Genomic DNA, 14,379 nt, shown 5'->3' with positions numbered 1-14,379 from the left:
AAAGAGGGGAACAGGTTTTAGAAAGAAGGGTGTCTGAAAGTTATTTATCTGATCACTTGACACAGAAATGAACAGCTTGTTGTCTGCCTGAGAATTTGCAATGAGCAGGTCTACTCTTCTACATATTGTCAACTTCTTGAATTGTCCTATTACTTTTTCAGACCCTATGCTTTCCCGCTTCGAAATTAGCTTTTTCCATTTGCTCTCACCATCCTATCTTAGAAAAGATGATACAGTGGAAATGTGAGTGAGTGTTATGGTTCCTGCATTACAGTGAATGTCTGGAAGCACAGCACATACTGATGATTCTGACTGTGTCAGATTGTCTCAACTCCCGCCTTACTTCAGCTTCCAAACACAAACCATTGCTTTTTTTTTTTTTTAACCAAGAAAACACAACAAAAGTATTCCACAAGGCAAGCCTGCCCTGTTTTACTTCCAACTTCCTGTCAACTTTAGAGTAGCACATGGAGAGTCGTAAACAAGACCACAGACAGCAGGAGAGATCTAAGGCTTACAGACGGCTCGAAATATAGATATGAAGTCAACAGTAATTGTGGTCATTGATTTTGTTGATTTTGTTTTAATTTGATTTTGTTTTAATTTATATGTTTTATTGGTAATGCATCAAGATTATATCCAGAGTGTGATTAATCATAACAATAAAGGTGTAAATGCACGGTTTGTGCAATCAAACATTACATTATATCATAACTTGGATGTATTATGAAATGTGGTGTTTTTAACTAATACTAAAAATGGCATGAAATTGAATGAATGAATGAATGAATAAATATTTATCGTCTGTTGTGGATTGCTACCAGTTCTTTAACAGTTAACAATGTCCTTAAGAACTCATTGCTAAATACTTTAAATATTTCTTAGTGGTAACTAATAAACTAATTAACTAAATATGTAAGTTAACAAATATATCAATAACATAATAAATAACATTAAGAATATAATAAATTGTTAATATGTAAACCTTATTGTAAAGCGTTGCCATGAAAAGACTAACAATTTTGAAGACTGTAAATAAAACAAGTATATTCATAACTATAACATTTCCCAGATGTTCTTAGAGGTTAATTAACTATTAAGATTGTAAATTGTAATTAAATTATGATTGTAATTTAAATTGTAATTATTATGTGTAATATGTAACTTGGTAACTTTTAAAATCTTGTTTATATCCACAGCTTCAGTATTATTTTATACTCCAGTTGCTACGGAGGTTACATCACCAACATTCTGTCTTTACTGCGAGCCCATTAGAAGAAAAAGTAAAGCAAAGTAGACAGTGTAATCCTGCGGGCTGATTAAATTGGCCATTATAATGACAGCTAAAGCTGGTATAAAGCCTCACACTCACATAATTGTAGGTTTCTGTAAATAAATGCATGATACAATAATGTGATGATATCACAATTTGTGATGCAAACATGAAATGCAGGAAAAGAAATGTGTGTGTGCTGCTAATTTATAGCTGCTCAGATCCTGTTTCTAGGTATATCATGGAGGAATCATGTTATAGAATTCATTGTCAGTAACAAACAGCATGGATACAGCGAATTTTTCATCAGTTTATGCCATGAGGTATTATATAAAACATTTTTTAACAGATTAAACTTTTAAAATGTGGTGTGGACGAAAACAAACATATCAAATAGTGCTTGGGACAATGTTAGTTAGGGCTATGAAATCACCTCATAACATTTGACAACCATCTTTGTGTTGTTCCTCATTTCTAGCTGTTTTATAAATTACCTGAATCTTGTTTGAGCAAGGATTGAGACTATGGCATATAACATATAAATCCACAGCCAGAAATAGTGGCTTACATAAGACATAACGCGACTGAAATATCAGCCTCTACATCTTCAAGGCATACCTCATGTGGCAAGGCAGAAACCAGAAATAAATGTCTGCAAGGGAGCAGCGTCTGAAGAAGAAGAGGGATTGTGAACGGGCCATGCCCTGGCCTATTGTGCTGACTCCCAGCAGCAGTAAATAGAACACAATGGGGGAGCTGGCCTTTGAAAAGCAAGGCTCTGATAGAAGTCATACTGCGCACGCAGCAAGAGAGGACCATGGGAGAGACCATATGCATGCACAAACAGACATACACACACAAACACACTCTCAAATGTGTGCACAGACAAAAATACTCAAAAACTGAACACATGCTGTCACACGCTATCTATATTTTGTGGTTCCAATTTAAAAATTCTCAAAAGAACCACACAGAAAGAACAGAAAGAATGAACATCCTAAAACTCTCAGCACAACAGGGATCACAACTCAAACATCTCATCCAAGAACCAATATCTTCCTGTATAGTCTGTCTAGGTTCTTGACCTAAAACTGCTTTAGTATTCAGTAAGTACTACTGATCAACAGGAGACACAGTGTTGAGCATCTGTAAAGCCATATTTTTATCCTTTCTTTTTTTTCCCACCTAGAACTAGTTTTGGCCTGTGGCATAGATGTAGATTTATGGATTTATTTACAGTATGTAGATTCAAACTCAAACGTCCCATGATGGCATTTCTGATGTAGCCTCACCTGCAGCTCCTGACATGCCATTAAGGCCGGGAACACTGAAATCATGGTCCAACAGCTCCATCGAGTTCTCTGAGTGTCCATTGTAGCCTCGACCCCCACCTCCGGCAGCAATTAGCAGAGGGATATAAACTCCCTTCTCCACCTGAAAGCATACAGCCGTCCAGTTTTTTGAGGTCATTATTCAAAAACACCAGCCTGGATCAATGATCAGTTAACCTTTCAAAGATACACACTTCCCCACAGATACTTGACAAAATCAGAAAAAAAGACCAATCCAGTTCAAACTAATATCAGTATTAGTCACATCACAGTGATTGCTGTGGCAGCGATTGTGGTGGCTTTGGGGCTGCAGTTGCCACGAGCAGCTTTGTTTAACAAACCAGACTTCTTGTGAAAACTGTGATGAATTAACTGGTTGCATAATTGCACTATTTGTACATATAGTACACAGTTATAGAAGGGATTTATTTATAATTGCACTTTCCTTTAGCACCCAGATGAGGATGGGTTCCCTTTTGAGTCTGGTTCCTCTCAAGTTTTCTTCCTCATATCGTCTTAGAGAGTTTTTCCTTGCCACCATCGCCGCTAGCTTGCTCATTAGGGATAAATTCAATTTATTATATATTATTTACAATTTATTCTCTTTTAACTTAATTTGAATCTGTTTTATTTCTGTAAAGCGGCTTTGTGACAATGTCCATTGTTAAAAGTGCTATACAAATAAAATTGAATTGAATTGAATTGTATTGCTAAGCCAATCATGATTGTGTAAGACATCACAAAAAAATAAAAAATAAAATAATGTAGAAAGAAGACATTCTTGGATGAAAATATCTAGTGCTGTCAGTACCTGCAAAAATGTATGCTTTAATAAATAAGTATAACTGTTAAGCATCAACTGACTTCAGTTTTGGATTATTTTTATTTTTAATAAAAAAAAAAAAGCTGAAATTGGTAGTTGACTCAGACCTTTGTCGCTGATGTAAGTGCCTGTTTACGCACATTTCCAGTTTAAACACACTCATCTCCTGGTTTATTCAGTTGTGTATCCACCAAGTAATCCATATATTTGTTTCTGAAATATCATGGAAGTCTTACCTTAAAGATGTAGGTAGCACCCCCTCCTCCTCCACCTCCTCCCTTCAACATGCTCTTGCTGTCTGGAGGGCCTTTCTGCTCGAGACAGATCTTGTGCTCCGCAGTCTACAGGACAGTAGAGAGGAGATCCGGCAGGTAACTACTTAATCTCTAATTCCATCGCTAAGCCTTTTTAATGGTAAGGCTCTCAAGGTAATAGATGACTGGTTTAATAGCTGTACTTAGCTACAGTGAGCCAGAGCTACTATACTAATACACTGGAATACTATACTGTACTGTAATCTACGCTAGGCTACTGCACTGTACTCTACACTGGGATCCAGTACTTTACTCTCCACTGGGCTACTGTACTAAACGCTCCACTGGGCTACAGTATTGTACTCTACACTAGGCTACTGCACTGTATTCTACACTGGGCTACAGTATTGTACTCTACACTAGGCTACTGCACTGTATTCTACACTGGGCTACTGTACTAAACTCTACACTGGGCTATTGCACTGTACCCTACACTGGGCTACTGTACTAAACTCTACACTGGGCTATTGCACTGTACCCTACACTGGGCTATTGCACTGTACCCTACACTAGGCTACTGCACTGTACCCTACACTGGGCTATTGCACTGTACCCTACACTGGGCTACTGTACTAAACTGTACACTAGGCTACTGTACTGTACTCTACACTGGGCTACTCTACTTTACGCTAAACTGGGCTACGGTACTAAACTCTACACTGGGCTACTCTACTGTACTCTAAACTGGGCTATGGTACTAAACTCTACACTGGGCTACAGTACTGTACTCTACACTGGGCTACTGTACTGTACTCTACACTGGGCTACTGCACTGTACTCTAAACTGGGCTACTGTATTAAACTCTACACTAAGCTACAGTACTGTAGTCTACACTGGGCTACTCTGCTGTATTCTACACTGGGTTACTGTACTGTAGTCTAAACTGGGCTACTGTACTGTACTCTACACTGGAATACTACATTTTACTTCACACTGGGATACTGTACTTTACTCTATACTGGACCATTCTATACTACAAACATAACTACTGGACTAGTATAATGTAGATTCATGTAAATATAACAGAAAGTGACTCACTTTAGAACAGGCATCTTCTCCCTGCTGTCCCACCAGGATGTATAGCACCTCATCTTTGTGCAGTTTAAAATCTCCAGCAATACAGACTCCAAACGATCTGAACATGTTCAGAACACTGCGTCCACCTGCCGCACCATAGGCTGTGATCCTACAGTCCCAAAGTAAAGGCAGACATGTCAAGACAAATACCAAAGTAAAAGCATACATGTCAAGATTCAGACAGATCACAAAAAAAAAAAAAAAACTGCTAAAAATGACTAAACAATTAAATAGGAAGACAGGAAATTCGGTATGTCATCAGACCATTGGTTTATATGCCTGTATGGGGAAGTTATGCTTTTTTTCCTAGTAATACGTACCTGTATAATCCTGTTTCAGGAACCCTCCACATCTGGATGCCCTTGAGTGCTCCCTTTGTCCCCACGGTCACATTCACATTGCTTTTACGATAGGAACTGTTACACTGAGAGGGAGTAGGACCAATTGGCCCTGTAGCCCCGCAGGTGCGGAAAAACCACTTGGCTGCAAACACACATACACACATTTTTATTCGGATGTTCACTCCAAAGCTGATAATCAAATCATTCATATATATTAACTTTCAGTTAGTTTTAAAACAATTCTCATCATAAAAGTTTGACTTTCCAATTGGTTAATTATTGTCATCATAAACCTAAAGCCATGACATGGCTAGCTCACCTCAGATGAAGCACTTATTTATATATATATATATATATATATATATGGTGCCCACTTAACTGAGAGAGATGAGTGAAAGAAGAGGGGCTGAGAAGTGGAGTAAATGCCATATGGGTTTGGTGTCTGGCTTCCAAAATCACAATTATGTTGCAAGAGTAACAGACTCTGGGTCCTGATACTATCACTCAGTAAAAAAAAAAACAGAAAGAAAAAAAAAAAAAAACAGATGTAGATGTCCACCCTTTTGAACATTTCCAATGTCTTACAAAAGTGGCACAGACAAGGGCTACACATTATTCCTCATTAGGGCTGTAATGGCCCACGTGGAGGCCTGACAGCATTTGCCGCATTTGCCATTAGCCAGGAGATTATTCTTGTCAGATGGGCACAGTGGCACTGCTCTGAGCTACAGTCTGGACTTGGAATCAAGTTCTTAGAAAGTCAGCCAAGAGGAGCTGCATTTGCTCATTTTATGAGACAAAGAGGCACGGCTGCATCTAAACTATAGCACAAGCCTAGGAGTAGATTTATCATTATAGTACAATGTACAATGGGCACTATTTTCATGATCATGATACAACCAGAAAAAAAGATCATGTAGGCCCCATCTACACGTACATGGATATTTTTGAAAACCATATTTCAAAACCACCCCTTTTGTTTTGTGTGTTTTTTGTGTAATTTCTCATTTGATAGCGTTTGCTCTTGAATCCACTGCTCTGGCAGTACAAACCACACTGCAAAGAGAGATTTTGGATGAGTGTAACCTTAATTAGTTCCACCTCATTGTCAGACCACACGTGAATCCTCGTGTTTGTCATTTTTCATTTTAGAACGAGGATCTCGTGACCTTGACCAGGATAAAGGGGGTATTGAAGATTAATTAAAAAAGCTTTTTGGTGTTTTTTTTCCATATTTCTCAGTCTCTACCCCTCAATGTGCAGCGCTGAACTTATTCTTGAGGCATCTGAAATAACAGTTTATGAAACACTACGGCCATGTAATTGGCTGTCGTATTCAGGTTTTTTTTTTTTTTGAAAAAATATTTTCAAAAAACGTTGTTTGTGTGTGGTTAAACAGGGGTAAAAATACATTTTCATTTTACATTTTCATTTTCAAAGTGACATTTTTGCAGTGGTATGCAGTACAATTTGATTTTACATATTCATTTGAATATCCTAGTGGTATGTAGTTGTGAAGTGAGGGAGGAGTCATGGAGAATAAGTGTGTGTTTACTGGAAAAAAAGCCTATTTATATGGTCTGGTGTTACACTGAGTGACAGAAAATGACCTGAGAAAGAACAGCACATCTTGGAGATGAAAGTGGAGCTACTCTGAAGTTAAATTGAGTTTTGGAGATTTCCGTTCATGTGGAAACAAATTTTCATATAATAAAGCTCATCAGCGTCTCTCTCTTGAACAAAGAAAGTGTCTTCAGGCTGCTTCACACCACCCCGTCACTGATTATTTTCCTATAACAGCATACGCCTTTGAGTTTTATTCATTATATATTCCATAGCTGACCTACTTGCCTTTTTCTGTTTCTTGTATATATTCATAAAAGGAAATTATGAAATAGTCCTAACAGTGGTGGATGGTAGCTCATTCAATACAATTTACATTAATGTTTAAAAATCTATCTTTTAAAAGCTCGTAAAAAAGCTAAAATGGAATCAAATCCTTTAGTTTACTCTTTGAAATGTTCAGTGCGCTAAATGTCCTTTCTATACCAAGATTAATGATCAGACACTCTTTGCTTCATAAATAACATAAGCTTTTACCTCATACTCCGTGCACACACACACACACACACACACAAACACACACACACACACACACATACACAAACACACACACACACACAGACATACATGCAGATCTGATTTCTCATTTTGCTCTTCCAGCAATGACTGACATGTCCCATTTCTCAATTACTCACAAACTTTGCGAATGAAACTTTGACTCTTTCATCTCTCTCTCTCTCTCTATCTCTCTCTCTCTAAACCAACAAAATACATCATGAAAAAAAATAGCACTTATGGGTCTGCATTTTTTAGTTTTCTCTTAAGACATCACTCCTATGGCACCCGGATGTTTCAATAAGACTGAATGCTGCTGATGGGTAAACTAATCCTCCCTCCCTTTCTCTCTCTCTCTCATACACACACACACACACACACACACACACATACACATACACACACACAAACATACAGAGGGCACTGACATTTTTGCAAGGCACAAACACACCCAGAAAGCACTGCAGAAGTGCAGCAGACCTTATCAAATAACAAAAGTTTTCCTTTTTTATATTCAGTGTAGAACCTGAGGGGTATAAGATACATGATTCCACATAACTTGTGATTCTGCGATACGGTTTTAAATAAGCCTTACAAAAGGACTCAAGGCTGTGTGGGAGAGGGAGAATGGCTGAATACAGGTCACTATTCTGGCACTGTTACTAAAAAGGTAAGACAGCCAGGTTGTTTTGCTAGTGCATAAAAGTGTCGAAACATGTAAAAGCTGCTGGTGTTCAAGTTTCTTTGACCCACCAGACCAGGCTACTAAATAACTCTTTCATCCAGGTCTAAAGCAAACACACAACCCTCTCTCTACACCAGGGGTATTCAGTTAAAATGTGTAAAGTTCCAGCTACATAAAATTTCTTGCCTACGAAAGTAATGAGAAGCAGCTTACATGACTGAATGGTGACAACAGATACCTTTTAATGCTTAACCATTAATGATTAGTTAATGGCTATGAATAAGACAGTTTAAAATGGTCATGTTCTGTTCTGCCGTGGCAATTAATGCGCCAAACTACAGTGGCCCATAAGTGCAAAACACAGTAACAAACCAAAAAAAAAATAACAGCACATTCATAAACACACCAACAACTTGTTTCTGAATTTGCTACTGTTTTTGGTTTTGTTGTGTTTTTTTCATTTGCTGTTGTAGTTTTGGTTTGTTAATGTGTTTCGCACTTAGGAGCCACTGTACCAAACAGATGTATTATTCCCTGTTCATTTGTCTTAAACATTTTATTTTCGTCAACGACTTTAATTTCTTTGAACAAGCCGCATCATTAGATCGCAAATCAGTGCAGAAAGAGTAAATAAAAATGAAAAATTTACTAAACCTGTCCCTTTTCTTACCTAATAGTCTCTAGCCCTGTAGCTAGTCTCTGGTCTGATGAGCCATCCAATGAACTAAATAATTCACACAAATGCATGTAATAAACTACAACAGAGGAGCTTCTGCTACAGAAACTAGTGTTGCTGAAATACAGCAGTTTTTTTTTTCATATTGACTCTGCTAGAGAATTTTTTTCAAGGGCTTCTTCAAATACTCTATGCTTTGGAACTGCTTCGCATCCAGACTGTGGTCTGCAAGTTGATGATGCCTCATATATAGCCTTGACCGACACACAACAACAACCAAGAAGATGCCAGTAATTGTAAGAGGTAAAGTTCAGGTGAGAAGAGAAACTTCCTGGAGCAAAATGAACCAAGAAAGTGTGATCATTTTGATCAAAAACAAGCCACAGAACACGGTTTTCATCTCAATCTGCCACTGGTAAAAAGTGCTTGGTTTAGATGTGGGTCACAGAGAGCACAGAGCATCACAAGGTTAGTGATGTGCCCATTTTTTTCACATCAAAGTAATCAAGCAGACAAAGGCTGAAAAAAAAACCTGTCTAGATGTGAGTACCCTACACTGTCCTCTGTTCTCATTCCGCACAAAGCAACATTCAGAGTTCAGCTCAGTTTCTGCAGTAAAACTGGAAATCGACCGCGGAAACAGACAGAGTCTGAAAAACCAGACTGCTGCTGTGTAGAGATGTAGGTGTGTGAAATGAAGCACTCTCCAAAAGTTTACTCATTATTCATGTTAACATTCAGCTATAGAAATGAGCTATATGCACCACTTGACAGCATGATTGTTTTTTTTTGTTTTTTTTGTCAGTTTGAATTTACTTTGCAGTCTGTTATACATCATAAGATCACAGTGTGCCTTCTTTCAAAACAGAAAATTTCATTAATGTTTCAAACTAACCACCTACACAGCAAAATACCCAGCATTGCATTAACAATCGCAGTGCTCATTTGTGTCCAGCTGGGCTTTAACACTGTAGGTGAACAGTGTAGGCGTTAATTAAACACTGGAGACTTTTCCATTTGCAAGATCCCCACAATAAAATAACACCAAAAGTATATATATATATATATAAAATATATATATATATATAAAAAAAAACACTCAGAGAACATTGGATCAAAGATTCAAATGAATTTTTGGAAATTAAAAATATTTGCATAAATAAATAAATAAATAAATAAATAAACCCACCAGAAACTGAGCAAAATTGTACTGACACAATGCTTTATCACATGACTTATTGTATAATTCTAACAAAAACCCATGACTATCCCTCCCCACCAGCAGAGGTCACCATGTCTGAAATTCTGTCATTACCTCTGCCATTCTACTTCTGGTTCACTTTCTGAATTTCTAGTACAGGGGTTCAAAAACCTTTTTACAGCCTCAGTACAAATTTCTTTCATGAACATTATATAAATGTGTACAATAATATTTTGGCCATTTATAAGAGCCATGCAGCTTTCTTTTCTGGAACTTTCCACAGCACAACACATTAAGTCCAAGTTAACATCCATCCATTTTCCATACCGTTTACCGCATACCCATCCTACACAGGGTCGCATGCTAACCACTAAGCCACCGTGCCCCCTGTCCAAGTCAACATTTAATATTATTTAAAATAAATGAGTTTCTGGATTGTTGAGGTTTGGAATTGGGGAACTTGGGGCACAAGGTGGGGGACACCCTGGACAGGATGCCAACCCATCGCAGGGCACAATCGCACACAGACTCACACAGCCATTCACACACTACAGACAATCAGCCTACAAAGCATGTCTTTGGACTGGGGGAAGGAAACCGGAGTACCCGGAGGAAACCCCTGAAGCATGGGGAGAACATGCAAGCTGTGATTTCCACACAGGGCGGAGGCGGGATTCGAACCCCCAACCCCAGAGGTGCGAGGCAAACGTGCTAACCATTTTTAATATTATTTATAATAACTGAGTTTCTGAGTTCTTGAGGCTTGGATTAAGCTAATCAAGCAAACAAGTGACTTATCAAACAGGCTAATAACTATAAGAACTCAAAAATAAATGTAAATAATTTTTTGATAATGTTGGGTTTGTGATTTCCACCACTGTTTAAAAAAAACAGACCCTCTGCCTATTCTTCACAATCAACTTGGACTCCTGAGAACTGCTTGAGTATATAAAAATGCAAAGAACATTCATTCATGGCGAAGTCTTGCCAAATATTATGGCTGTGTAAGTTCTGAGCCTTGTTGTTCCCCTGATTGTTTATGCTGTCTTGCTTTGCCCATTTTTATGCTTTGTTCTTTGGATAATGCCCTGGCTTGTTTGCACTGTGATATCGTTTGTTCAGGTTACTTCCTGTTTACCGACTTCAATTTGGATTTCATTTTGCATGTCTGGATGGTGTATTAAAGTGCCTCTGTGCATGGATCCTCAACTCTCTGAGTCTCATATGTTACAATAGCACACTGAAGAAATGTTTTTAAATGAGCTCATGCAAATCCAAATTGCCAAGATTACAGTCTAACTACCACGGGTGAAAATATTGCAGCTGGCTTAGCATTCATTTTAGTAACAGCCTACCCTGACTGTTCTCCCAACAGGACATAAGCAAATATTACATGTACAGAACATAGGCATGTCTTGAATTTCAGGATTTCCAGGCACAAATAGCAAAAGCAACGTCATTTCTGATTCCAGTGACCTATCAAACTAGTAAGCACTTTTAATTGGGCAGGCTGCCATAAACACATTGTGCCACAGGGGACTGTATCTGATTGAGCCGCCTTCCTCTAATGGGTCTTAACGAATTGCAGATTAGCATCCCATTCAAATTTATTAAGGCTGCGATTGCTTGGGAGCCATGTCACAAACATCACCTGGGTCCTTGCCAAAAGTACTGATTAATGCAGTTACTTGGATGAGAGTAAATCCTTGCCCAAAGTCTATAAATCAGAACAAAAAGAAAGATCTGACTTGCAGAGATATAACAAATAATATGCAGCATGGTGCTTCCATTCAGCCCAACTAACCAGGAACTAAATGAATCTAAGGGACACCTTCAAACTATATACAGAGATAAATCTGTCTAGCATGTGACAGAGATGACTTTCGCTCATTTTTTCCAGACCTTAGGTGACCATTTAAAAGAAAAATGTAAGAAAAACTCTGTTACACATCTGGGGTTTAGTATGCAGGTAGAGGGAGATTTTCAGAGCTCTCTCCAGTCTGTGAGGTGAAATATAATAAACCAGTTTAGCAAAAAAAAAAAAACACTGACAAACCTTCCCCTTTCGTCTCATTCCTTCTGTTGAAACTATAGCACACTACTACTCACATTAATTGCTTCCTAAATGCAATACAGAGTACGCAGAATGAATGAATATTTCCAGTAAGTCACAAATGCCAGTAATTGGCATGGATTTTCCAAGTATGCAGCCTGAGCTATCTTCCTGGTGCATCCCATGATGCATTTTAGCTATCTAACTTGGAAAAATAAAATTTGGAAAACAGTGTTGAAGAAACAGCAGCAAAGTTCATGGCTGTATTGCATATTGCATATTCATGGCTATATGTGTACACTATGTGTACAAGCTAATACAGCTTGCTAGTTTGATAGCTTTTTATTTATCATTATGCCTATGTCAGTAAATACACTACTTTTTTCTTATTATTTAATAAGAAAAGAGTATACTTGATAAAAGAGATTATTAGGCTAGGTAGCTACTTAAATCATTTCTGTTATTTACTTTGCATCCCTTTATTCCCAAAATAAAAGGCAAAACTTCTAAGTTCTTCTGTTGTTTTCTATGACTGAAATGCCAAAAAATTAACATGTGTTGGGTCAAAGTAACTGTGAAAACATTTTACAACTAAATGAAGCGGTCTATTGTAATTCTACACAGTCACATGACTCTATGTACACCAGATGATAAGTTCTTACATTTCCTAATTTCTGGGCCATAAAAATGCAAACAGAATCTTAAAATGAAGAAACAGATCCATCAGAGGACAGAACTGCTGATTACAGTTTTCTAAGGTTGTAACATAACTATTTCATAATTCAGTAAATGATCCTGGTTGGTTATAAAACTTTTATTAATAGTCTTTAAGTCTCTTAATGGTTTGGCATCATGCCTTAAGATCTAGTGCTAGCCTTCTCCATATTCCACATATGAAACTTACAAATCTGTTGAAGCAGCCTTTTGTTTTTATGCTTCGAAGATCTGGAACACATTACCATTAAACATTCCTCAAACTTAATAAACAGCTTAAATCATATATATATATATATATATATATATATATATATATATATATATATATATATATTTTTTTTTTTTTTTTTTTTTTTTTCACTTTAGCTTTTAAATTTCTATTATTGTTAGCCTTACTTTGTACATTGTTACATTATTTTATTTATATATTATTTAAATTATAATTTTTATGGTTTTCTAAGTATATTTTATATTGTTATTATTTTATTCTTTCTGCCCCAGATACTGGGAATGCATTCTCAGTGCCGGTCCCGAGCCTGGATAAAATGGGAAAATTGCTAAAAGAACAACATTTTATTCTTTCTGCCATTGCTATTATTTATTGCATTATTATTATTTGCCTTTTTAGTATTTTTTTGACTACCATTTGTTTCACTATTTCTTTGTTTTTACTTCACATTGTAAAGCACTTTGAGCTGCACTTTGAGCTGCTATATAAATAACATATTATTATTATCGTACAATTTATTTTCTGTCAAAAACTAAACCGTCTATAGGTATCATTTAGAGTCTCAACTGATGCTTAATTAGCCCATGTCTCAGCAATCCAAACATCAAACATATGCATTAATAGTCTACGTTTAAACTCCCATTAATATAATTTTCACTGTTTAAAGGAAAGTGTTTGTCCTTGAAGGTGGTGGTCTAGACCAAGTTGTGAGTAATTTTAATAATCTGATTTGGCTGCCCAGCCTGTAAGACGAGTCTGAATACAGAACTTTCCTAGTCTAAATATTGAAGTAACATTTGAACTTGAGTTGCTAACACTGAGTCCATAGTGAAGAGGATGAGACTCACTGTCTGTAGGCACAGGGAGAAGGGCCAGCGCTCCTGCGCCTTCGTCTACTGGTGTCGTGGGCGTCATGTGATTAATCGGTCTGAACTGCGCTGGTGTAACACTTGCAGGAACCACTGGTGGGAATTCTCCATTAGCTAAAAAGAAAATGAAGATATTTCATGGTTACTTTTACATATACTGTAAGTCCTAGTTAATATATGAAACTTGTATGAAAAAATATAGTGTGTGTTTTTCAAGTATGTGAAGCTTGTGGGGTAAAAACAGACCACATACTGAATTCATTCATTCATCCTTAGTAACTGCCTGGTCAGGGTCACTGTGGTTTAAATTGCACCACTAGAGTATTTTTTAGAAAACAGAACCAACTAAATTTGCTAGAAAATATTGCAGGCAGGTACAAACACAAATAACTGCACAAGGTATGAATCATGAATCAAATAACAATGATTCAAGGTATATAACCTTGTTATAAAATTATCTACTAAGACAGATATTGCCTAACACTCTCTTTTAAACACTTTATCTTTTTTTAAGTAAATATATAAATTTGTTAGGTCTGTCATCATATGACTTGCTAGGTATCTGTTATAACTTCTATCACTGTGTGAAAAATCAAAAGCAACAGAATATAGGAGAGAATAGAGCACAGGTGGTTGGTTCTTAACTTAGCCTCTGGTGAGAAAGTGAGGAC

General features: G+C 37.1%; 1 protein-coding gene across 2 annotated transcripts in view; it reads right to left on the bottom strand.

Moving 5' to 3' along the window:
• Positions 1 to 14,379, bottom strand: part of alk (ALK receptor tyrosine kinase) — a 392,553-nt gene that overhangs the window by 21,319 nt on the left and 356,855 nt on the right. For both annotated transcript variants that reach the window (XM_034308266.2, XM_034308267.2), the window contains exons 11-15: positions 13,688 to 13,822; positions 5,140 to 5,302; positions 4,781 to 4,928; positions 3,664 to 3,768; positions 2,566 to 2,707 (exon numbers count right to left, since the gene is read on the bottom strand). In XM_034308266.2, the coding sequence (XP_034164157.2) occupies positions 2,566 to 2,707; positions 3,664 to 3,768; positions 4,781 to 4,928; positions 5,140 to 5,302; positions 13,688 to 13,822 (693 nt within the window). The remainder of the gene's footprint in view (positions 1 to 2,565; positions 2,708 to 3,663; positions 3,769 to 4,780; positions 4,929 to 5,139; positions 5,303 to 13,687; positions 13,823 to 14,379) is intronic.

This window comes from Pangasianodon hypophthalmus, chromosome 10 (assembly GCF_027358585.1).
Source record: "Pangasianodon hypophthalmus isolate fPanHyp1 chromosome 10, fPanHyp1.pri, whole genome shotgun sequence".
Taxonomy (NCBI): domain Eukaryota; kingdom Metazoa; phylum Chordata; class Actinopteri; order Siluriformes; family Pangasiidae; genus Pangasianodon; species Pangasianodon hypophthalmus.
This window is presented reverse-complemented; position numbering and strand designations above follow the sequence as displayed.